Source organism: Vulpes vulpes, chromosome 3, assembly GCF_048418805.1.
Source record: "Vulpes vulpes isolate BD-2025 chromosome 3, VulVul3, whole genome shotgun sequence".
Classification (NCBI taxonomy): domain Eukaryota; kingdom Metazoa; phylum Chordata; class Mammalia; order Carnivora; family Canidae; genus Vulpes; species Vulpes vulpes.
In genome coordinates, this window is record NC_132782.1 from 55,439,270 (window position 1) to 55,464,665 (window position 25,396).

At 40.8% G+C, this 25,396-nt stretch overlaps 1 protein-coding gene and 1 non-coding gene across 3 annotated transcripts in view; one reads left to right on the forward strand and one right to left on the reverse strand.

The window, feature by feature from the left end:
• The window catches only part of LIPH (lipase H), a 50,507-nt gene that overhangs the window by 14,997 nt on the left and 10,114 nt on the right, over window positions 1-25,396 (forward strand). The window contains exons 2-8 of one of the 2 annotated variants that reach the window (XM_072752529.1): window positions 4,233-4,600; window positions 5,857-5,965; window positions 9,972-10,073; window positions 12,146-12,235; window positions 15,621-15,788; window positions 17,965-18,060; window positions 20,184-20,295. In XM_072752529.1, coding sequence (XP_072608630.1) covers window positions 4,233-4,600; window positions 5,857-5,965; window positions 9,972-10,073; window positions 12,146-12,235; window positions 15,621-15,788; window positions 17,965-18,060; window positions 20,184-20,295 — 1,045 coding nt within the window. The remainder of the gene's footprint in view (window positions 1-4,232; window positions 4,601-5,856; window positions 5,966-9,971; window positions 10,074-12,145; window positions 12,236-15,620; window positions 15,789-17,964; window positions 18,061-20,183; window positions 20,296-25,396) is intronic. The other variant, XM_072752530.1, reaches the window with a different exon arrangement.
• Window positions 8,086-8,158, reverse strand: TRNAK-CUU (transfer RNA lysine (anticodon CUU)). The gene has a single exon. It is a non-coding gene; the product is annotated as a tRNA-Lys (tRNA).

The window sequence follows — 25,396 nt, forward strand, 5'->3', positions numbered from 1 at the left end:
TCAGCCCTCCCTCGTGACACATCCTCTTCAGTAAAATGACTAATTAAACAGTCAATTATTTGCTCTGGGTCTTGCTCTACAAACAGGAGATAAGTTTCAGGCCACATTTTCCAGAAGCATACAATCTACAGAAAGAAAAAAATGGAAGGGGCCAAAAGATGGGGAAAATTTTTACATAGGCAAGTGAGTAAGGTCTGCCATTTGATGCACAACGTGGTGACTGTAGTCAATTATACTGGGCTGTATCCTTGAAATTTGCTAAGAGAGTAGATCTTAAATGTTCTTGCCACACACACAAAAACATCTGACTATGTGAGATGATGGGTGTGTTAAGATTTTTGTGGAAATCATTTTACAATATGTACATATATCAAACCATCATGCTTTACACCTTAAACTTACACAATGTTATGTCAATTATATATCAATAAAACTGAGGGAAGGGGAAGACAAACAATTGTGAGCATGAATCACTGTACATGCTAGAGCAAATGGAGGAATACGTGAGTATAGGGCTCAATTTTTAACCAGTATTTTCTAGGGTGAGGGTTTTTAACCTTCTATTTGACCTTCTTCTGCTCATTCTATTTTGGAACTTCATGCATTGCTGAGCACCAGAGTCTTTGCAAGACGTTTCAAATAAAAGCATGCATGGATGGACCCATTTTTTTTTTTTTTTAAGATTGATCTATTTATTTGAGACAGAGAGAGAGCAAGCACAGGGGGCAGGGACAGAGAGAGAGGAACAGAGAGTCCCAAGTGGACTCTGCTGAGCATAGCGCTCAACACAGGATTTGATCCCAAGACCCTGAGATCACAACCCTGAGATCGCAACCTCAGTGAAACCAAGAGTCAGATTCTTAACCGACTGAGCCACCTAGGGGCCCCTGAATAGACCCAGGTTATTAAAAAAGGGTAGAGACACCAGGATGAAGTCTGTTCTGTGCCTCAGAATGAGGGAATTGCTATTCCTGGGTGTGCAAGTGTAGATTCACTGAGAATAAGGGCCCAGGGCAAATAGTTCTTAAATTTCTATTGGAGGAAGACAGAACAGGTGTTTCCCAAGGCACTCTTGTCTCCTGTTGGCCAGTTACAAGTCAATAGTCTTCCCCTCCTATTCCCTCCCACAAAGAATGGTCATCCGTAGGACCTTGCCCCCTCCCCCTGAATATCCTAAAGAACCATCTCTGGCTTGCACCTAGGGACTGATTGTTGCTGCACTTTACCTCCAATGTGGCTCTTTCTCTCTCTCAGCCAAATAGGATGTAGGAGAGTGGGGAGTAACACAATTTTAAATCATTTTTATCATTAAAAAAAAAAAAACAGTCTTCCCAAACATCATATTGTTGGATCAGAGACTTACTTTTAACTTCTATTTGATTGTGGTTCTTGATCAAGGCTCAACATAATGTTGCAGAAGTAACACTCTGTTTCAGTACCCAAGGACCCCAAAGCCCTTCTTCCTTCCTTTTTTTTTTTTTAATTAATTTTTATTGGTGTTCAATTTACCAACATACAGAAAAACACCCAGTGCTCATCCCGTCAAGTGTCCACCTCAGTGCCCGTCACCCATTCCCCTCCCTTCTTCCTTCCTAACCCCTCTTTCACCTTGCATCTTGATCTTTAGTTTATTTCCAACTCCCTGTTCCCTTTCAAACAGAAGACTTTAGTTAAGCATTATTATCTATTTTCTTTTCCTGATATCAGAACTCACAACCTCACTCCTACTTTTCATCTTACTGATATGGCCCTGTCCACTTTCTTTTTCCTTTTATTTAAGCTTTTATTTGGAAATAATTTTAAAGTTTCAGAAAAGCTACAAGAATTAAAAAAAATACTCAGAACACCAAAAACCCTTTACATGGATTTACCTACTGTTAACATTTGGCTATATATGCTTTATCATTTATCTCTCTGCCCCTAATTTTCTTTTTCTGAACCATTTAAGAATAAGTTGGCCATTTAGTTATAAATACTTAAGCTGTATTTCCTAAGAATTAGGATTATCTCCTACATAACCTAGGGGAGATATATAGTTAGTTAATCAACTATATATCTGTATAGTTAATCAACCTCAATTAATATAATGCTGATACCATACTTTTATCTGATTTAGTGTTCACACTCCACTTTTGTCAATTGACCCAATATTTATTGTATGACTTTTTTTCCCTTCCATTATAGGATCCAAACTAAGACCAGATATTGCATTTATATATCCCATCTCTTCAATCTCCTTTATTTTTTTTTATTTTTTTCTTTTTTTTTCTTTTTTTTTTCTTTTTTTTCATTTTTTTTTCTTTTTTTTTTTTTTCCAATCTCCTTTAATCTAGAACATTTCCATAGCCTTTATTTGTCCTTTATGACATTGATATTTTTTAAGAATACGGGTCACTTTTTATTTTTAATCTTTAAAACTTTTTTTTTCTTTAAGAATTTTTTTGGGCATGCGGGACACCTGAGTGGCTCAGGGCATGATCCCAGGGTCCTGGGATCGAGGCTTGGGAGCCTGATTCTCCCTCTGCCTGTATCACTGCTTCTCTCTGTGTCTCTTATGAATAAATAAATAAATAAAAATCTTTTTTTTTTTTTTTTTTTTTTTTTTAGCATCTGTCTCTTGGTTTCAGCTCAGGTCATGATCTCAGGTTCATGGGATTGAGTCATTCACTTTGGGCTTTTTGCTCAGCATGAAGCCTGCTTGAGATTCTTTCTCCCTCTGCTCCTCCTTCTGCTTGCACACACACACACACACACACACACACACACACACACACAGTCTCTCTAGAAAATAAATAAATACAATCTTAAAAAGAGAAATTTTTTTTTTTCCACAGAAGCCCCCTTCCCTACCAGCACCAGTCACAGCTACAACACACCCAGCATCCAGCCCTTACAGGTCCTTTAAAAAAAAAAAAGTATATTCCTCATTTTGTGTTTGTCTGATTTTTCTCCATGGTTAGGTTCAGGTTATACATGCCTCCCTGGAATACTACAGCTAGGGGCACATGTGTCTGTCTGCCCCTCCTTGGCAATGTTCAGTTTGATAATCTAGTCAAGATGTTGTTCAAATTCTCCATTTGCATAGTTACTACTTCTCCCCTAATTACTAATCAGCAATCTGTAGGAGAAAGTTTAAGACCATACACATGTGCTCCTTCTCAGAATAACCACCACCTCAGGTTAGCATCAAGCCTGCTTCTTCATTATGAAGGCTGCAAAATGATGAGTTTCAACTCCAGCCTTCACTCCACATTTACCAGCTGGCATTCAGCACTATACCAAGAGTCCTCCTCTCTCTTCCATTTATTTGTTTCTTTGCTTCTTTATCTATTTGTTATAGCATCATGGATCCCTAATTCTTCCCAAAGGTTCATAACTCATTATTGTCCTTAATTATTTTGTGCTCAAATACACCAGATCTGGCCAGCAGAAGCCCCTTCAGGCTGGCTTCCTGTGTCCTTATGACCTGTTTTTATAAATAGTCTCTTACTTTCTGCTGTAACAAGACTCTCCAGCTTGTCTTTTTGCTTTGCTCCACCTCATCTCCAACCTTTCTCCTAAGGCTATCCTTAGAGCTTACACAGCAGGATGAATGCTTGAAGGTGGTGCTTGAGACACAAAGAAGGAGAGAGTCCAAGAAGGCACCATGGTCAACTGTTTCAGATACTACTGAAAGGCTCAGAACAAGGCACATCACTGTCTCCACTGTTGTCCCAGGCAGGCGCTCTAGACAAGGAAAGAGGAGTTTGGTCCAAGCAGGTGCAGTTACTGAGACCTCTACTATGTGCTGGGCACTGTGAGGGATACACAGGTTCTAAGGCACCATTCCAAGGAGGTGATCCAGCAAGATAGACACACATGTACATTAATACCCAGAATTCACCCCTGCAATGTTTTTATGTTGCTGTCAATGAGTTACAGGGGTTTTGGGAGTTCTGGAATGCAAGACAGTATTGAAGTCTGGGGAGAGTTGGAGTAGGTTTCATTGAAGTGACTTTTGGGTTAGACTTTGAAGAAGAGTAAGATTTGGAAAAAAGGGTTCCTGGTGAAAAAGAAGTCACTGCTGAAGTGTGCTGAGTGGGGTATGACTTTGCAACTTCATTCAACTTGATGCAGCCTCCTGCTGAGTGTGTGAAGCACAGAAAGAACTCCAATGACTGTAGGGCAGCACTTTTGCTTGACACCCAACTGAGGAAAGAACTGTTGTGATGTCATCTAATTTTCATTTTCAGACCCAGATGAAACATGTCCTTCATTCACCAGACTGAGCTTTCACAGTGCAGTGGTTGGTACAGGACTAAATGTGAAGTTGATGCTCTACACAAGAAAAAACCGGACCTGTGCACAAGTCATCAACTCCACAGTTTTTGGGAACTTGAACATGACCAAGAAAACCACCTTCATTGTCCATGGATTCAGGCCTACAGGCTCCCCTCCAGTTTGGATGGAGGATTTAGTACAGGGTTTGCTCGATGTAGAAGACATGAATGTGGTTATTGTTGATTGGAATCGAGGAGCTACAACTGTAATATACAACCACGCCTCCAGTAAGACAAGAAAGGTCGCAAATGTCTTGAAGGAATTTATCGACCAGTTGTTGGTAAGAGAGAATTCTCTTGTATGATTCAGGGCCAAATTGAACCTGGCCTATTATCTGGAGATTTGAAACCACGAGATATCTACAGGGAACAGGGGGATTATTTTGAAAACCTAGCTAAGCTCTAGGGAAAGTAGAGAGCCCAGGTGGAGGGAAGGCCCAAAAGTATGGTTGTGTAAGGTGTGCACTGCACGGGGCAGCCATCTAAGGGAGCACCACTGTCACTGCACACATTGTAGACCTACATATTTATTATATTTGCCAGAAATAACAGTAAAGTGTACTAAGGAAGGGATATCTTTTTCTAAGTCACATAAAGGTGTCATGGGTAAGAGAGGTTCTGTCTAGGGGTTTTCTGGCTTCACTGTATAGAGTTTCTTCATCTTCTAGAGCCATTCCTCTTCCTAGACGTGCCTAAAGTTTACTGACTGGATTATCCAAAAGCAAAGCTGATACACATGTTCTGAAGAGAGGTGTGTGTGTGTGTGTGTGTGTGTGTGTGTGTGTGTATGATTTATGTTTTTAGAAGACTCACAAAGATTAAATAAATTAAATTTTATTTAGTGATATATCTCATGAATTGCCCCCTTTACAAAAAAGAAAGAAAGAAAGAAAGAAAGAAAGAAAGAAAGAAAGAAACCAAAAAAGTGACTATATCAGAACTATCTCAGAAAGAATCAGGCCACTGTGGCCAGGGGCAGCAGAACTTTCACACAAGCTCTCCCACTGAAGCCACAGCCCTAGGAAAGTGAATAATATTAACATGACTCACCACAGGCTGTCGCAGCAGATTGTGGTGAGTGGTACCCTCACCCCCACCCCTTCCTTTCCTTCCTTCCTTCTCTGCCCATTAACAGAGCCAGCATGAAGATAAAGGAGTTCACCAAAATGTTTTGTTGCCCTTCTCAATTGGGAGAGATTTAGAGATGTCTCAGTCTGATTTCTAGCAGAAGCATGAATGGAGACACCACAGCATAAAGGTTAAGGCCCAGGCTTGGAGTTGAACAGACTGGTTTGACTCCTGCTCTACCTCTCCCTACCTGACTGATATTGGGCAGGTTACTTTGACACTGGACCTCAGTTTCCTCATCTGTATAATCAAAAGAATGGTATTTACTTTGTGGGATTGTAAAAGTGAGCTCATAGATATAAGTTGCTTAGAAATGTTTCTCTTAAGAACCATTTCCAAAGTCAAGTTTAGGAAATTCCTCCAAACATTGTCATCACAATCGATAATGATGGACCTCTTGAAATTCCAGGTAAAAGGAGCTTCTCTTGACAACATTTATATCATTGGAGTAAGTCTAGGAGCCCACATAGCCGGGTTTGTTGGAAAGATGTACAATGGGCAGCTGGGGAGAATTACAGGTAAGGCTTCCTGTGAATGGGCACGGGTTAGTCGGCCTGGGCAGGGTGCATCTAGGGGAACATGATGCAGGCAATCCGAGCCCTTAGGTTCAAAGCCAGCTCTTCCAATTACTTAACCCCTCTGAGTGTGTGTCCTCTGGTGCAAAGGAGAGACCATGAAAATACTGACCCCAGGTTATTTGTTTTTTATTTATTTTTAAAAAAATATTTATCCAGGAGAGACACAGAGAGGCAGAGACATAGGCAGAGGGAGAAGTAGGCTCTTCATAGGGAGCTCAATGCAGGACTCAATCCCAGGACCCTGGGATCATGCCCTAAGCCAAAGGCAGATGCTCAACCACTGAGCCACCTAGATGGTCCTCAGGTTATTATTTATTAAAATACATGCAAAGCACGTATAATTGTAAATTGTATCTGCCCTAGAAAAGATTGATGGTAACTTTATTTCTCTTCTGGTTAGGAAACACAACTATGGTCCTTGGGGATTTGATCTGTGCCCTTCAAACAGATAGCCATCTTCCTTTCATTTAATCTAAGTGAGCCTGAACCATATACCTAATACATTCCCATCCCCAGGCACAGCTGGAGTCTCATGATAGGAAAATGAGATGGGAATTTTGATAGTGGGTTTTACCCTCTGAATATGAGCTTTCAGGACAAAGCTGAATGAAAACTCAGAAACACAGCAGGTGAAACCGCAAACAAAGACTCCTTTGCTGGGTTCTCTGACCCGCTGTTCCAGTAACTTTCCACAGCCACAGAGGACAGGCTGAGGGAGCCTTTCTGTCTCGGGGACTGAAGCCTTCTCCCCCGATTCGTGCCCTTCCCAGAATGCATCCTCACACAGAGCTATTTTGAATCTAGGGAATCTGGAAGGTAGAAGTGAACACAGAAGGAAAGATTCAAATTAACTATGTTTGTGAGATAAACTTTTAGGGTCACAGTCTCTGAACGTGCTACTTGACTGGTAGCCAGGAGCAATCATTCTGTCCCCCTGCCTCCCCCCTCATACGTGCACACGCGTGTACACACATACACACACACACACACACGCAGACATCATTGGTGTCTCCTCTAGTCCCGATACTTGAGGTCACATTGTTTTGTTTTCCCTGGTACTTTTTTTTTTCTCACTTTCACTCGAAAGGCCAAGGCCACCCTCATTTCATTTACCTGCTTTCCTAGGGAGGCAGAGATCTTTTTAAGTTTTTCACATTATTATTTTTATGTTTTAGAATGCAACATGTCCTTTTTTAAAAAAGTTTCATTTCCCTATAGGATCAAAGGACAGAAGGCTTGAATCTGCTGTGCCCCTTATCTGTTGGGAGCTCTTCTGGTGGGGGGACTTTCCCCCGTGTTGTGTTCAGAACCCCAACAGATCTCCCCATGACCACCCTCCCCACAAAAATCCTGATTTGTAGTGTTTGCTGATCTCCATGGTTTGAATACTCTCACCACTGCTGACTTCAAGCTATCAACCTGACATGACTAACCACGAAGTTTGGGAAGAGATGAGCAAAGTCCGCTGTCTAGTGCTGGCCCTGGAGGACTCCAGCCCACCATTGGGCCCGCCCATCCTATCTCACCCCCAGTTTTGTTCCCAGCAAACCTGTCCCCATCACTACTGCAACTGTGAGTGCAGTATAACCCAAGCCACCCTACCGTCCACTCTGGGCCCACGTGGCCCTACTCTGTGGCCGGGACACTGCTAATGGTCCACAGCTCAATTTTCTGGCTTCCTGACTTTCCCACGTTCTCCAGATTCTTCATCCCCTCTGATCCCCAAAGTTAATCTCGGCTGTCCCCCAGAGAAGCTTCAGGGGTGAAGCGTTTCTCTTTTCTGATTACCTCCCACTGCCTTTTCTGACTGGCCTCACTGGAGTGTGGAGTGGGAATTGGGCCTGTTGCCTAGGGACACAATTCACACCCAACCCAACTCCCCCGGATTAGATGCTTCTGCTTATTAATCAGGTAGGCCATAATGGCTGCTTCATTTCCTCCATTTCTCTTCTTTCATCTGCTCTTCCTTTTGCTTTTTCTTTCTAGGCACATCGCCTGGTTTTATTTCTCATTAACTTCTTAATATTTGTGTTTTGTTTTGTTTCTTTAAATAGGCTCCCTGCCCAACATGGGGCTTGAACTCATGACCCTGAGATTAAGAGTCACAGGCTCTACCAACTGAGCCAGCCAGGCACCCCCTATTTCTCATTAACTTCTTTAACACAAGATGGTGGCATGATCCACATAAGAGCATGAGTGGATTTTAAAATATTCCAAGTACTGACATCACTTGATAATACATTACAGTTGTTTCTCAGATTTTTTTTTTTTAAAGATTTTATTTATTCAGGAGATCACACCCTGGGCTGAAGGCAGGTGCAAAACCGCTGAGCTACCCAGGCTGCCCCTTGTTTCTCAAACTTAAGGGTGTGTAAAAATCCCATGGGGTGCCAGTTACCATGCCAACTTGCTGAACCAGCACTCTGGGGTTGGGGCCCAGTTGTCTACTTTAAAGCAGAAGAGGTAGGTGGTCTGAACACCATACTTTGAGAAATGACCATAGGGCTGTGCTGCTGTCCCATATAGTAGCCACTGGCTACATGTAGCCACTGAGCACTTGAAATGTGCTCATGCAGACTGAGATGTTCTCAGTGCAAGATACATACCAGATTTCAAAGACTAAGTTAAAAAAAAAGAAGAGGATATTAAAAAAAATCTCAACTTTTTTATATTACATGTTGAAATGATCATCTGGATATGTCAGGCAAGAATGCGATCTCTTGGATTTTATATCTAACACCAGGGGATGGAATATGCCATTTAAAATGACTTTCAGGGGCATGTGGGTGGCTCAGTTGGCTGGGTGTCTGCCTTCGGCTCAGGTCATGATCTCAGGTCTTGGGATCCAGTCCTGAGTTGGGGTCCCTGCTCTGCAGGGAGCCTGCTTCTTTTCTTCCTGCCTGCAGCTCTGCCTGCTTGTGTGTTCTCTGTCAGATAAATAAAATAAAATAAAATAGAATAAAATAAAATAAAATAAAACAAAATGACTATCACAGACTAAAGACTTTGAGACATCCCTTGGAATCTTCTTCAATCCAGGTAGGTTACTAGCAGGGCCTTTGGGAAGCTCTGGTGGTTTGTTGTTGCTGTTGTTTTAAAGTTTTTCGTTTGTAGTTACAACATCACCGGAGCTGCACTCTTGTTTTTCCAGCTGATGGTTAGGAACACCCAGCCAACATTGACCAAGGGCAAGAAATAAGCTCAGGCATTTATGGGGTGGGTTAGTTCTGCAGGAACTGACACCCACTTTATTTCCCTCGCTGATACCTGGCCTGAGCAGTGAGTTTCATACTTTCCCACAGCGTGTGCCAAACCCAGTGCAATGAAACCAAGAGCTCAACAAAGAGAGAGGTCATTGCCATTGTGAGGCTGTGGCTCTGGTTAAGACACATGATCTCTCTGAACCTCAGTCCCTGCATCTGTAAAATGGGAATAACAGCTACCCTGCCTCCCAACAGGCTTGTGATGTGGATCATATGAGCTAGTTTATACGAATAAAAATTAAAACTGTAAAGGAATTTGATTAATAACAAGATGGAAAGGTTGAGTGAGGTTCCTAGAACATTTAAAATGCAATAAGTATAAGTATAGCATCTGCTTTTTATATGTACCCTCAGGGGCTTTTTTCCTCAGGAATCAGTTTATCCCCATGCCCCAGTCCCCATATGTCTGTACACTTCCTGGTGTTGAGCCCCACAAAAGATACAGCTCCTAATGAGGTCTGGATGCTGTTCTCAGAGGGCACTGCCAGGGTGACCATCTCATCTGTGGGAAAAGGCTACAGGGCTGTGGAAAGGAACCTGACAAAGCAGGATGGGAATGCAAGTGCTTGCCCACCTGAGAATGCCCTGCAGCCTGTTTGCCATCCTTGTGGGGAAGGATCAAAAGCCCAGCTGCAAGTGACTCATGGCGTGGGGCTGCCCAGCCGACTCGGTTTTCTTTCCAGGTCTTGACCCTGCGGGCCCTTTATTCAATGGGAGACCTCCTGAGGACAGATTAGATCCTGGTGATGCACAGTTCGTTGACGTCATCCATTCTGACATTGACGGTAACATTCCTGTCCTTGTGGATCAGTGAGCACCCCCTCCCACACTCCTAAAGAGTCTCCCCCTGAGGGGATCATCATGCAGGGGTGGATCAGGTTCCTCCAGATTCTCTCTTTTCCTGTGGGGCAGGGTTCCAAATCCACAGAGATACTAAAGGGACACTGGTTTAATGTAGGCATCCAAGATGTCTTGCTAGAGTGGAGGTACTTATCCCATCAACGTTTCTTATTTTTAAGGTGATCATCTTGACCAGTCAAGGGTAGATTGATTTACACAGCATGTGAACAAATGTTTCCATATATGCAGCAGGGTTTGGTTGTATGATTTCTTTTTTTTTTTTTTTTTTGGTTCTTTCTCATTCTTTTTTTTTTTTTTTTTTAAGATTTTATTTATTAATTCATGAGAGACACAGAGAGAGTCAGAGACACAGGCAGAGAGAGAAGCAGGCTCGCTGTGGGGAGCCTGATGTGGAACTCGATCCCAGGAAGCTGGGATCATGATCTGAGCCAAAGTCAGATGCTCAACCACTGAGCCACCCAGGTACCCCATCTTCCTCATTATTTTCTTAAGCTAAAAGACATGCACAAGTGTTGTGTGTCTATGTATAGAGCAATTCTGAGCTATCTATAGCTCTGCAGCTCTCTGGGGATCTTCCTGGCCATTTTTGTCTTTTATGGTGCTGATTTCATATCTGGGATGGGTACATGACATAGGGGTTGGGGTGATGTTAAAGATGGATCTTTATAACCCGATGTCTGGGATTAGAGCCTGGGGAGGGCTGAGGGGACAGAGCAGTCTTTAGTAACATACCTTCTTTGTGATACAACCACCTGAAAAACCCTTGATCAGGGGCACCTGAGTGGCTCAGTCTGTTACGGGTCTGACTCTTGATTTAAGGTCAGGTCATGATCTCAGGGTCAGGGGACAGAGCCCTGTGTCTGACTCCACGCTCAGCACAGAGTCTGCTTGTCCTTCTCCCTCTGCTCCTCCCCCTGCTCATGCCCTGTCTCTAAAGAAATAAATAAAATCTTTTTTTTTTTAGAAGAAATTGCCATCTTTGGGGGGGCAAAAAAGAAAAAAGAGATAGAAAAACCCATATTCACCTATTACAGGGTCTCCGGTGTGGTATTCAGCAATTGTCAGCCTTAGAGGAAATGTCTCTGTAAAATAGCTGCATTCTTACAAGGTAGTTTGCAAAGTATTACCTTCCTGAAGGGCATTACCTCAATGACATTTTCATGCTTGATGGAATAGAGTAATTTATTTTTCATTCTTGGAGAGAGAGTGAATTTTGAGGACAGACAATAAGCTTTGCAGTCAGGCAGAGGGGACTCAGATCCCAGGTTTTGTCCTTTCTCGTAGTGTCATTTCATTCTTTAAGTCCTCTGAGTGTCTTCATCTGTAACTTACTTCATCTGAATTTACCAACGGCCCCTTTGTGGACATTGTAAAAACTAGAAGAGAGGTATATAAAACACCTAGTACCATGCTCACATGCAGGTTCTCCATATATAATAGCCACTATTATTGTAATATATATGTACTGTATAAGTGTATGTGTACAAATAATCATTTAAATCAAGGATTTAACTGATTATTTTGTGGTTACAAGGTTAAAGAGAATAAGCAATTAGTAAATCAACCTATAATTTTTTTTGGTTCCCATTTTCTAGAAGAGTTTCCAATTTAAAAAATTTTGTCTCTTACAAAGTAAAAGTTAATTTTTTTCTTATTCATGAAAGACTGAAATGAATTCAATTACAGGCCCAGGAATCATTGGCACTTAGAGGATTCTAGCCAAATATAAAGAAGAAACATCATTTTATCAGACTTGCTGTGAATGAGTGGCTGAAACCCTTATATCTTGAGAAATATTGGAAATAAATTCCATTACCATTTTCATAGACTCCTAGTTGGAAATACTGCATTCTAATTAACTAGCTGGGTAACTTTGGGCAAAATATGTAAATAGATATAGCAATATGAAGAACACAACCCCTGCCTATATCCTTTGGGCAAATGAGCTATGCAATGAGAAAATTCAAAAATAAAAGCATAGTCTATTTTTCTTTAGCACTGGGCTACAGGGAGCCTTTAGGAAACATAGACTTCTACCCAAATGGAGGACTGGATCAACCTGGTTGCCCCAAGACAATATTGGGAGGTAAGTGCAAAAACTTTATATATTGTATAGTAGTGATTTTAAAAGGCATATTTAAAAATATGATATTATTCTATGTGTAACAGTTTTTAATAGAAAAATCATCTGAGAAGATACAGTATAAACATAAATTATAAATTAAAAATTATTACTCAAATACACTACTTAAAAAAAAAACCACTGCAGCATTATTTACAATAGCTGAGAAATGGAAACAACCTAAGTATCCATCCATAGATGAATGGATAAAGAAGATGTGGTATATTTATACAATGGAATATTGCTCAGCCATAAAAAGGAATGAATCAAATCATTTGCCACAACATGGATGGATCTAGAGGGTATTATGTGAAGTGAAATTAGAGAAAGAAAAAAAAAACATATGATTTCACTCATATATGGATTTTAAGAAACAATACAAATGAACAAAGTACAAAAGAGACAAAGAGAAAAGAACCAAACTCTTAACTATAGAGAAGAAACAGAGGGTTGGTTACCAGAGGGGTGGTTGTGGGGGCATAGGTGAAACATGTGAAGGAGATTAAGAATACATTTATCATGATGAGCACTGAGTGTAGAACTGATGAACCATTATATTGTACATCTGAAACCAATATAACACTGTATGCTAATTATACTTAACTTGAATAAAAAAACAAATAACCATCACCATATGATTAAAAGATATTATGAATTATTTCTCTTTCTTGCTTTCTTGCAAAGGTGTGTCTTTGCTCTAGAAATTCCATATCTGAAAATTTCTTCCAGAGAAATAATGGAGAAGGTAGACAAAAATCGAAGTGCAAAGATATGTGACACAGCATTGTTTATGATAACTAAATTTTTAGAAATAGTCTAAATATCCAACATGGAAAATTGTTAAGTAACTATTGTACGCTCACACAAAGAAATATAATTGTTAAAAAGTCATATTTTCAGATTAATGAAAATGCTTACAATGGGATATTAAGTGCAAAAGACACAAAACTATACAGTATGATCCCAATTTGTTTTTTTTTTCCAATTTGTTTTTTTTTTTTAATTTTATTTATTTATGATAGTCACAGACAGAAAGAGAGAGAGGCAGAGACATAGGCAGAGGGAGAAGCAGGCTCCATGCACCCGGAGCCTGATGTGGGATTCGATCCCGGGTCTCCAGGATCGCGCCCTGGGCCAAAGGCAGGCGCCAAACCGCTGCACCACCCAGGGATCTCCAATTTGTTTTTTAAATGTATATTCGTACATATGTAAGTAAGTATAGAAAAAAAGACTAAACATAAATGCTGCAAATAATTATTAGTGGTGAAGTCTGATTATTGGACTTGTAGCTGGTTTTTGCATCATTTCCTATTGTTTTATATTTTCTAAATGAGCATGTATTATTTTATTATTTTATAATGAAAAAACCTCATAAAACAAAAAACAGAGGGCAACATAAAAGTAATGTGTGGGTGGGCGGGAACAAAACAAAATAATCCATCCTTAAGTGCTCTGAATCTGTATTTCACAATTGCTAGAGAAAGTTAAATAATCATGGATATGATTCTAGAAAAAGATGATCTTGTTACAAAATGGTAGCTGTATATGGCCTACGGGAATTATGTGGTGTTTGAAAATGATCCAGATGAAATGGCATTAGTAGGGTCAACCAAATTGTACCATAAATTGTGTGTGTTCAAACCCTGTCCTGATAATGTGCTTTGCTTATAAAGGACATTCTCTGTATTGTTATCAATGTCATTGTTTCTGCAAGTGGAAGTTCTAGGAGCAATAAGTCAATATTGACCTGTCAGATTAAGTCCAGTCCAGCTTGGCCCCATGCCAACCGATGCTTCTCTTCTCTTGGCCCCAGTTTATTTCTGTCCTTCACTGATCTCCTCTATGGACATAAGTGGACTCTGGGGGAAAAGGAAACATGGATCTGACTCCAGAACTCAGTGCCTATCCAAACCACTAGCTCATAATCACTGTTTCCTACTCAGATATTCACCTCCTTTGTTTACCCATCTTTGCGACCCAACTCCCTTTTCTGAGTGAATGACTTCATCATTGGACCCATCCACCTTCCAACAGTGTTGTGTGCTGCAGTGCTTCATCATGTCTAACCTTCCCGATGCCATCTCTGCACCTCGATGCCTTCATCTCTCACCATGGCACCACCTCCCACCCACTAGGAATTAACTGGAGGCTTGCTTGTCACCTCTTCTTGACCATTCATGGCTTGACCATTTGCCACCATGCATTGTTCAATTCCTCTTACGTCACCCTTCACCCTGTAGCAGAAATGGAACCCCTACCAGGGGGCTTCTCATGAATGCCCTGTGTACTCCCAGTACAGAACCCCTGGAGATCTCTGCCAAGTCACCCACCTTAGCTTGAGAACATTCTGGAGCTGCCATGGAGCATTGTTAATTGAGTACTAGATCCAGGCAAACTTGCTAACCTTTCCATGGCTCTCAGTGATACCAGAGAATCCTTATGTTTATCTCTTCTGACTCCCTGTGATCACTCCTGATGCTTCTATTCCAAAAATCTCACTACCTATAAACCCTCACCTCTTAAAATTGGTCTAGATTTGCCTTTTTCGCCTAGATTAAGATCTTACTGAGGGAGCCATTCTATCTATCCTCATCTTAGTTTACAAGATCAGTCTTCACATTCATGTTCCCTTCTGCCCCCAGGGTGGAAGCATCTCCCCTTCTTTTTCAAATTTTTTTTAATTTATTATTTATGATAGTCACACACACAGAGAGAGAGAGGCAGAGACACAGGCAGAGGGAGAAGCAGGCTCCATGTACCGGGAGCCCGACGTGGGATTCGATCCCGGGTTTCCAGGATCGCGCCCTGGGCCAAAGGCAGGCGCCAAACCGCTGCGCCACCCAGGGATCCCTCCCCTTCTTTTTCAAAGCTGTCACCTCTGCTTGTCCTCCTTGGGGATCTTCCTCTACCAATTACTCCTCAATGCCTTCTTTCTCTGATGTCTATACTAGTTTAAATGTGCTTGCCTTCTGCTGAGAATCTCTGGGGAAAATCTACCATTGATTTTTCTCTTCCTGTTCACTGACAAAGGAAAGACATAGGTTGAGTCCTGTTTCTACCACATAATAGCTGTGTAACCTTGGTAAAGTCATTTAGGCTCTCTGAATCCCAGTGTCCTGCTGGGTAAGATGGGGGTAATCATGCCTATCTTCTTTTATCCTGCCACATGCCGGCATGAATCCTGATCTATGGGTTTTTATAAGGATTAAATGGAATAAAATACATTGAAGCTGTTAGCACAGTACCTGGCATATAGGACAGATGATGAATTGTGGGTGTATGGAACGTGATGTGCTATCGTTAAAAGCTACAACTGCTCTACTCTTTCATCATTCCTTTTACAATTAAGGATTGAAGTATTTTAAGTGTGACCACCAGAGGTCTGTGTACCTGTACCTTTCTTCTCTGAGAGAGAACTGTTCCATTACCGCATATCCCTGTGACTCCTACCGGGATTATAGGAACGGCAAGTGTGTCAACTGTGGCATACCACAAAAGGAGTCCTGTCCCCTTCTGGGTAAGTCCAACAAGCAGTTTCCCCCTCTGATGAACAGTTTATTTTTGGTAGAATCCCAGCACCATTTTACTATCTAAAAATGGGCCTGAGGGACACCTGGGTGGCTTAGTGGTTGAGCATCTGCCTTTGGTTCAGGGTTGATCCCAGGGTCCTGGGATCGAATCCAGCATCGGGCTCGTGCAGGGAGTCTGCTTCTCCCTCTGCCTCTCTCTGTGTCTCTCATGAATAAATAAATAAAATCTTAAAAATAAATAAATAAACAAGCAAATAAAAATGTGCCTGAAAATTGCATTGTTAAAAAAATATTTACTTAGTTTTTTCTAGCCAATTTGTTCTGTGAAGCACTCTTGGCCCTCCTACTCATAAACAGTGTTAGGAAAGCCATTTGCATACAATTTCATCCAGAGGGCAGTGCAACCTCCCTGGACACTCTAGCACAAAAAAGAAGGTTCCAAAAAAGTTTCCAAGCCCACCAAGGGGATAGTCACCTTACATAGCCTGCTCCCATGGGGACAGAAACATCCTCTTTTTTTTTTTTAATAATAAATTTATTTTTTATTGGTGTTCAATTTGCCAACATACAGAATAACTCCCAGTGCTCATCCCGAGTGCCCCCCTCAGTGCCCGCCACCCAGTCACCCCCACCCCCCACCCTTCTCCCCTTCCACCACCCCTAGTTCGTTTCCCAGAGTTAGGAGTCTTTATGTTCTGTCTCCCTTTCTGATATTTCCCACACATTTCTTCTCCCTTCCTTTATATTCCCTTTCACTATTATTTATATTCCCCAAATGAATGAGAACATACACTGTTTGTCCTTCTCCGATTGACTTACTGCACTCAGCATAATACCCTCCAGTTCCATCCACGTTGAAGCAAATGGTGGGTATTTGTCGTTTCTAACGGCTGAGGAATATTCCATTGTATACATATACCACATCTTCTTTATCCATTCATCTTTCGATGGATACCAAGGCTCCTTCCACAGTTTGGCTATTGTGGACATCGCTGCTAGAAACACCAGGGAGAAATATCCTCTTGATGCACATAACCTCTCTGATGGGGGAGGGTCACAGTGGGCCTAGGCTCTCCTGTCAAATGGTCTCGCAGAATGACCCTTTCTAACGAACTGTGTCTGGTAAATACCCTCACACTGAATCCTGATTTTTTTTTTTTTTTTTAAATTTAGAGAGAACGTGAGCAGGGAGAGGCACAGAGGGGAGAGGGAGAGAATCCGCTGAGCACAGAGCCGGTCACGGGGCTTGATTTTATGACCCTGAGATCATGACCTGAGCTGAAATCAAGAGTTGGAACTTTAACCAACTGAATCATCCAGGTGCCCCTGAATCTTGGTTCTTTATTTCTTTTTTAAAAATATTTTATTTATTTATTTGTGAGAGACACACAGAGAGAGGCAGAGACACAGGCAGAGGGAGAAGCAGACTCCCTGGGGGGAGCCCACTGCAGAACTTGACCCCAGGACCCCAGGATCATAACCTGAGCCAAAGGCATACCTATGCTCAACCCGAGCCAACCAGGAGCTCTGAGCCCTGGGCGTTATGTGCACATATGGGGTGGGGTGGGGGTAGCAGATACTGTGGAGGCTGCTTAGATATTTGCTAAGGGTTGGTAGAAGTATTCCAGATGGTGAGGACTTTGAAACTGGATGATCATGGGAATTTTCTCATTGTTCAAAGGGCAAGCCCACGTTTTCATAGCAAGCTCAGGTTCTGTGCAATTTAGGGGCCTAATTGTAGTTCTTTAAGAAAGCACAATGCTTTGCAAGAGTGCTGGTATTTTAGGTGTAAACCTGAATCTGTTTTAATCTATAAAATGAATATATTACTGAAAAATGTCAGTGCTATTCTTAGCCTACCCAGGGTGTGAGAGAACTAGTGTGCCACTGAGAACCAGGGTGATACGTCAGTAAAAAGGGGGGAGAGCTACAGTGGAGTCATTTTGCAAGTCCCAGCTCTGAGAGATGGGATAGCAAGCAAGGTATGGGAGATGCAGGGGAAGTATGGCCTGGTGGCTCTGTAGGTCCTCCCCATAGCAGGGGTGTAAGAGGGAGACTGTCTTGGTGGTGTGGGTGGTCAAACTTACTGTTCTCACTGCCTCCCCAGCTGCTTTTACATTTATGTAATACATGTTAGTTACCTTTTTCCAACTTGCTTTATAGGCTATTATGCTGATAATTGGAAAGAGTATTTAAAGCAGAAAAATACTCCTATGACTAAAGCGTTCTTCGACACAGCTGAGGAGAAACCATACTGCAGTGAGTGGTGATTGTGGTTGTTTGCCTTTCAAACCCCCTCCCTTTTAAAAAATGGCTGAGTCTCAGCTTCCTGGCTACCTCTTGGTAAATGAAGGCCACGATGAAGTGTGGACTTCGGAGCTGGAAGACTTTGGTTGAATCCCGACTCTACCACACAGTAGCTATGTGACCTTGGTCAAGACATTTAACCTTTCTGAGTCTCAGTGTCCTGCTAGGTAAAATAGAGATAATAATGCCTATCTCCTGGGTAATAAGGATTCAATCTCAACAAATCATAATTGCTAGCTTTGCTGGATGGCTCTTTCTTTTTTCTTTTCTTTTCAGATTTTATTTATTTATTCATGACAGACACAGAGAGAGAGGCAGAGACATAGGCAGAGGGAGAAGCAGACCCCATGCAGGAAGCCCGATATGGGACTCAATCCCGGGACTCCACGATCATGTCCTGAGCCAAAGGCAGACGCCTAACCGCTGAGCCACCCAGGCATCCCGTTTTTTTTTTTTTTTTTTTTTTTTTATTACAAAAAGATTTTAAGCAAACTACACCACACATGGGGCTTGAACTCAAGACCCTGAGGTTAAGAGTTGCAAGCTGTACTGACTGAGCTATCCAGGTACCACCTGGATAGCCATTCTAATCACTAAGATCTTCCAGAAAATGTGCTTGACTCCTCCAAAGACCCGAGGTTGTGGCTCAGTGAAATCAGGTATCAGCCACATCTATGGGTCAGTTCCAGCTCCAAAGCAACCATGATGATCTTCTAAAGACATTGAGAGCTTGGATATTCCAGATAGGGGCTAAGTGTAGCAGCAGATGACTAGATGTCTTGGAAATCAAGTAGAAATTTTCCTGGGCATGTCTTGTAATCTTGTTCCCCTTTTCACTCTTCTTAGGAGCAACCCTAATAAAAGAGGCTGCAGATCAGTGGGTTTCCGTCCCCCTTTGGAGCCATGTGTGACAGCCCAGGATTTGCTGTCTACCCGGTTCAAGGGAGGCAAGTGCCCAAGTAATAATGGGCCATGAAATGGATACTCCAGGGCTGACCTTATTTCTGGAACCAACATCTCCCTGAGATTCCACTCCCTTCTCTGCAAGTCTGATCAAAGGATAGCAAATCAGGCTACCACTGTGAGAACCCATCTTCCCAAAGCATCATTGACCTTGGGAAGCAAAGAGTAGGGAGGAAGAATAATTTTCTGAACACAGAATGTTCATGCATTCTCATTTATTTAGTAGCAATATTCTGAATGCTTATAAGGTACTACTTCCAGGATTATAAAGAGGAATCCCTTCCCAGTTATTGCTGTAGTATATTTTAACGTTATTTTTTTAACTGCATAAGACAGTACTCAGGCAATATTTGTATAGATATGCCTATATATATATATGTGTATATATATATATATATATATGTATATATACATACACACACCACTTTTTTTGATTATCACTTTTTTTCTTGCACTTTGTAAATATAGGTAAATGTGTTGACTACAATGACAGGAGAATACTAGAGCATAATAAAAATTCTAAGAGGGAAATCTGACTTAGTCTGAGGGTCAGTGAAGGCCTCGTGGAGGAAGGGACATTAAGCCGAAACCTGAAGGATGAGTTGTCAAAAGGGGCAAAGTAAGAGTGTCCAAGTGGGAAGAAGGCTCAGGAGCAAGGAACAGTTTGGCAGTGCAGGTGATATGGCAGGACTGGGGAAGACATGAGGGAGGCTGGTGGACACGGCCCAGATTGTGGAAGACCTTGTCAGCTCTAGAGAGTCTCTACGTGGATGCCTTGCTGGTTTATCGTACAAGGGCAGAGATTGCAATGAGCCAGTCACACTCAGCAGTAGGCCGTGATACCTCAGTCAATAAGGTGGGAACACCAATCCAACTGTGGTGCTTGAACATGACAACTGGAGACCACTGAATTCTCCATCACCCAGGCCATATCTACCAAAAAGAATGGAAAGGAATATTAGAAAATTCTGCCCTGGATCTTTGCAGAGAAACTAGAGAGGAAGAGAACAAGAGACTCAAGTTATGAGGCAGGTTGGGTTTTTAGGAACTGACCTTTCAGTGGAGCCGTTGAGAGTATCCTTCTCTCGTTGTGCTCTCTCCTTGTTTTGCAGTATATCATTACTTTGTGGACATTATAACTTGGAATAAGAACATAAGAAGAGGCTCCATTACAATCAAATTGAAAGATAAAGCTGGGAATATCACAGAATCCAAAATCAATCAGTAAGTTGGGCTGGGGTACTTTGCAGTTTGCTATTTCCCTTTTTGCTCAGAGAAATTAAATCCCAAATATACCTACTTTCTTATTTATAGATTTGTACTTGTTTTTGTTCTACAAAAGATATATGGGAGTGGTCACTTCTCGTGGTTCTTGATCTTCCCGGCTCTTTATAAAAAATATTGGTACAGGGATCTACTTCCTTTTCTTCTTTCCTCCCTCCCTCCCCTTCTCCCTCTCCTGCTTCCTTCCTTTGTTTAAACACTTAATTACAAAAGTCATCCTTGCTTGCTATAAAGGATTTAAACAGTAAAGAAATATATAACAAAAAATATGTAACATAAAAGTGCAAATACTTGCCCCATCCCAACAATCCCACACCTAAAGGCATCCACACCCACACGTTTCAATTTTTTGTGAGCTCTTATATATACACACACACATATATATATGTATGTTTCTGAAACTCAGAAAATGTGATTTGCAATAGAAAACTGGAAACACCCTGAAAATCCAATGAAGGGGAAATGGTGAATTTAATATTCTCATATTATAAAATGTTACTTATACATTAACTTATGAAACCTATTAAATTATAATGTGCAAAGTGAAAAATGCAGGATTTATCAAATGATGAAAAGTATAAAATTAGATCAACAATGCCAAAAAAATGAAAAAGCAATATACCTAATATGTTAGATTGTCCCTTGGATGGTAGGAATAGGAGTGCTTTTTCCAGCTTCTCTTTACTTTCTCTTTTACTTTTATATGATATTGTGTGTGTGTGTTTATTTATTTATTTATAACCTATATATATATGTTAAAAATAAATATATTTATTTATTTATAACATATATATATACATGTATATATATGTTAAAAATAGTTAATTGGTTTCATCCATTAATTTTATAACCAGGAAAAAGGAGGAAAATAACACTTTAAGCAAAGAAATTTGAAGTTCATCTTGCTCATTTACTCATAAACATTTTGGGGGGCCCTCTTATCTACTAGGCACTTGGGTTGTCTGTTGGCTTCACTCATAGAGGACCAACTGGAATGTGATCTGAAACTGGCAGTCGCCTATGGGTTCACCATAGAGATGAATAGAGAAGGTGTGTATTGGTGGTCTGGAGGTGATTTTTTTCTTTAATGCATCCCCGGATCATAATAATAACAGCCTTTGTTTATTGAACTAGGCACATCACACACGCAGGCTCATGCAGTTCACACTAAAACCTTGTGAGGTGGTATTACCATCTGTATTTTATATATAAGGAAACGGAAGCTCAGAGAGGCCAAGTGATTGGCCAATATCACACTCCCTTCAGTGCCAATGTCCCCAAACCCAGTGCGGCTGCAGTTTCAGGGAGGACACCGCTAGGGGGCGCATCTTGACCAACCAGCGTCAGGCAGATTCTAGGGTGTCATCTTCAGTAAGGAAGCTGGGCAGGGACCTCACCTGGACATTCCAAGAAATAGCAGGGGAAATCGTGCAGGTCTGTAACAAAAAAGTGCTCACCTACAAAAAAAAATTTTTTTTATGCCAATAACTGATTACATGTTGGCTTTACATGTCTTAGAAATTTAATTTTATGTAGTGAATTTCTCCCAACTAGCATTTTCTGTGAAGGGCTTTTTTTTTTTTTTAAAGATTTATTTATTTATTCATGAGAGACACAGACAGAGACAGGCAGAGACAGAGGCAGAGGGAGAAGCAGACTTCTTGCAGGGAGCCCAATGCGGGGCTCGATCACCTCCTGGGCTGAAGGCAGGCGCCCAACCCGTGAGCCACCCAGGCATCCCTGTGAAGGAGTTTTTTCTTGATTAAGATAGAGACCTTAACATTTCTATTTTATTCATGTTTAGTCATTCTTAGTTGAGTCATGATTGTGAAAACATCATCACCAATCAGAGAAGATATAGGAAAAAAGGAAATGGTCCTTCTATTACGTGGGGAGATTATGTCTACTTTTCTCTTCTGCAAGGTAAACTTTTAGGTTTTAGTATTTTAGTATTTAGTAGCTTTACAATTCAAGGAAAGGAAAATAGTATCAGAGAATGTGCCCTGAGTTTATTCAGTCTTGCCAGGCTATGGTGCAAATGGAGTCACATCTAGGATATGCCTGGTGTATTCATGTCTTGGATGTATTTCTTTTTCAATTTTAAACCTTTTTTAAAAATTAAGATATAATTCACATGCCATAACATTTACCCCTTTTAAAGTTTATATTTCACTGGTTTTTAGTATATTCACAAAATGTACAAACATCACTACCATGTAATTCCAGAACATTTTGATCATCTCAAAAAGAAACCCCATACCTATTAGTACTTTCTCATTCCTGCTTCCTCCCCAGCTCCTGTCTACCACTAGTCTACTTTTTGTCCCTATAGATTTACACATTCTGGGCATGCCATATAAATGAAATCATACGATATGTGGCCTTTTTGCGTCTGGCTTTTTTGGCTGAGCATAATATTTTCAAGATACGATAGCATGTATCAGTGACCAAATAATATTCCATGGTATGAATGTACCGCATTTTACTTTGATCCACTGACCTCTGGGTTATGGGCCCAGCTTGCTTCCACTGTGCCACTCGGTTCGCACATACCACATTTTATTTATCCTTTTGTCAGCTGATGGACATTTGGGTTGTTTCCACTTTTTTGGCTATTATGAATAATGCTGCTACATACACATAATGAACATAGGTGTATGAGTTTCTGTGTAGACATATATTTTCATCTCTCTCGGGTATATACCTAGGAGTGGAACTGCTGGGTCATATGATAGCTATGTATTTCACATTTTCAGGAAATGCCAAACTGCTTTCCAAAGCAGCTGCAACATTTTACATTCCCACTAGACACGTGTAAGAATTCTAATTTCTCCACATCCTTGCCAACACTGTTATTATCTGCCTTAAAATTTTAAAATTGTGATTAAAAAAGACAAAACATATAATTTACCATCTTAATCATTTCTGAGTTTAGTAGTGTTACATATATTCACATTGTTGTGAAACATCTCCAGAACTTTTTCATCTTGCAAAATTGAAACTCAATACTGGTTAAATAATAACTCCCTTCTCCCCCTCCCCCTTAGTCCCTAGCAAGCATCATTCTACTATTTCTATGAATTTGACTACTTTAGATACCTCATATAAGTGGACTCACACAATATTCATCTTTTTGTGGTTGGCTTATTTCACCTACCATAATATTAAGGTTCATTCATGTTATAACACGTGACAGGATTTCTCTTGTCTTGTAAAGGCTGAATAATATTCCTTTGTGTACATGTATCATATTTTGTGTATATACCACAGACATGTCTGTCTTTTTTTTAAGATTTTATTTATTTGTTAATGAGACACACACACAGAGAAAGAGGCAGAGACACAGGCAGAGAAAGAAGCAGGCTCCACGCAGGGAGCCCGGTGTGGGACTCGATCCCAGGACCCCAGGATCACACCCTAAGCCAAAGGCAGTTGCTCAACCACTGAGCCACCCAGGCGTCCCCATGTCTGTCTTTATTGTAGCCATTCTAGTGGGCATTATGTTATATCTCATTATGGTTTTGATTTGCAATTCCCTAATGATGAACAACTTTGAGTGTCTCTCATGTGCTTACTGGCCATTTGTATGTATCTTTTTTTTTTTTTTTTTTTTTTGGAGAAATGTCTATTCAGGTACTTTACTCACTTTTTCTCTTTTCAACAGACTTAATTTTTTAGAGCAGTTTTAGATTCCCAAACCTGAGCAGGAAGTGCAGAGATTTCCCATATACCCTCTTGGCCACATACACACAGCCTCCCCAAGTATCAAATCTGATAATAGAGTGGTACACCTGTGACAACAGAAACATCTACCCTGATATATTATTACCCAGAGTCCATGGTTTACATTAGGGTTCACTGTTGGTGTTGTACATTCTATAGGTTTTGACAAACATATTAGAACATATATCTACCATTATAGGATCATGGAGTAGATCCTATAATCCTAAAAGTCCTCTGTGCTCTGCCTATCATATCCATCTCTTCCTTCTAACTATTATCAACTACTGGTCTTTTTACTGTTTCCAGAGTTTTGCCTTTTTCAGAATGTCATGTAGCTGAATCCTACAGTATGTAACCTTTCCAAAGTGGCTTCTTTCACTTAGTAATAGGATTTAAGTTTTCTTCATGTTTTTTCATAGCTTGCTAGCTCATATCCTTTTGGCACTGAATAGTATTCCATTGTCTGGATGTACTACAGTTTATTTACCCATTCTTCTACTAAAGGACATCTTGGCTACATCCAAATCTTGATAATTTTGAATAAAGCTGCTATAAACATCTGGGTACAGGTTTTTGTGTGCCTCTTACTTTAAAATTGGATTATTACCTTTTTATTGTTGAATTGCAAGAGTTCTTTATTTACTCTGGACACAAGTCCTTTATAATTTTAGTTCTCACATTTGGTCATTGATCCATTTTGAGTTCTTTTTGCATATAGAATAAGGTAGGGGGTCCTACTTTTTTCCTTTGCCTGTGGACACCCAGTTATCACAGCACCATTTATTGAAAGACCTATTCTTTCTCTGTGAATGTCTTGACACCCTTGCCTAAATCAATTGACAGTAAATGGAAGGTTTTATTTCTGGACTCTCAATTCTCTTCCATTGATGTATATATCTATCCTAATACAAATACCACATTGTCATGTAGCTTACTGTAGCACTACTGAAGATTTCCAACAAATTTTGCAATCAGGAAGTGTGAATCCCCTAGCTTTGGTCTTTTTCTTTTCTTTTTTAGAGACAGCACAGACATGTTGGGTGAAGGGGGTGGGCAGAGGGAGAGGAGGAATCCAAAGCAGGCTCCACTCTAGGTGTGGACCCAAATGTGAGTCTTGATCTCAAGACCCTGAGATCATGACTTGAGCTAAAAATCAAGAGTGGGATGCTTAACTAGCTGAGCCACCCAGGCACCCCAAGTTTGGTCTTTTTCAAAGTTGTTTGACTATTCTGGGTCTCTTTAATTTCCACATGGATTTTAAATTAGCTTGTCAGTTTCTGGAAGAAAAAGAAAGGCAGCTGGGATCTTGATAGAAATT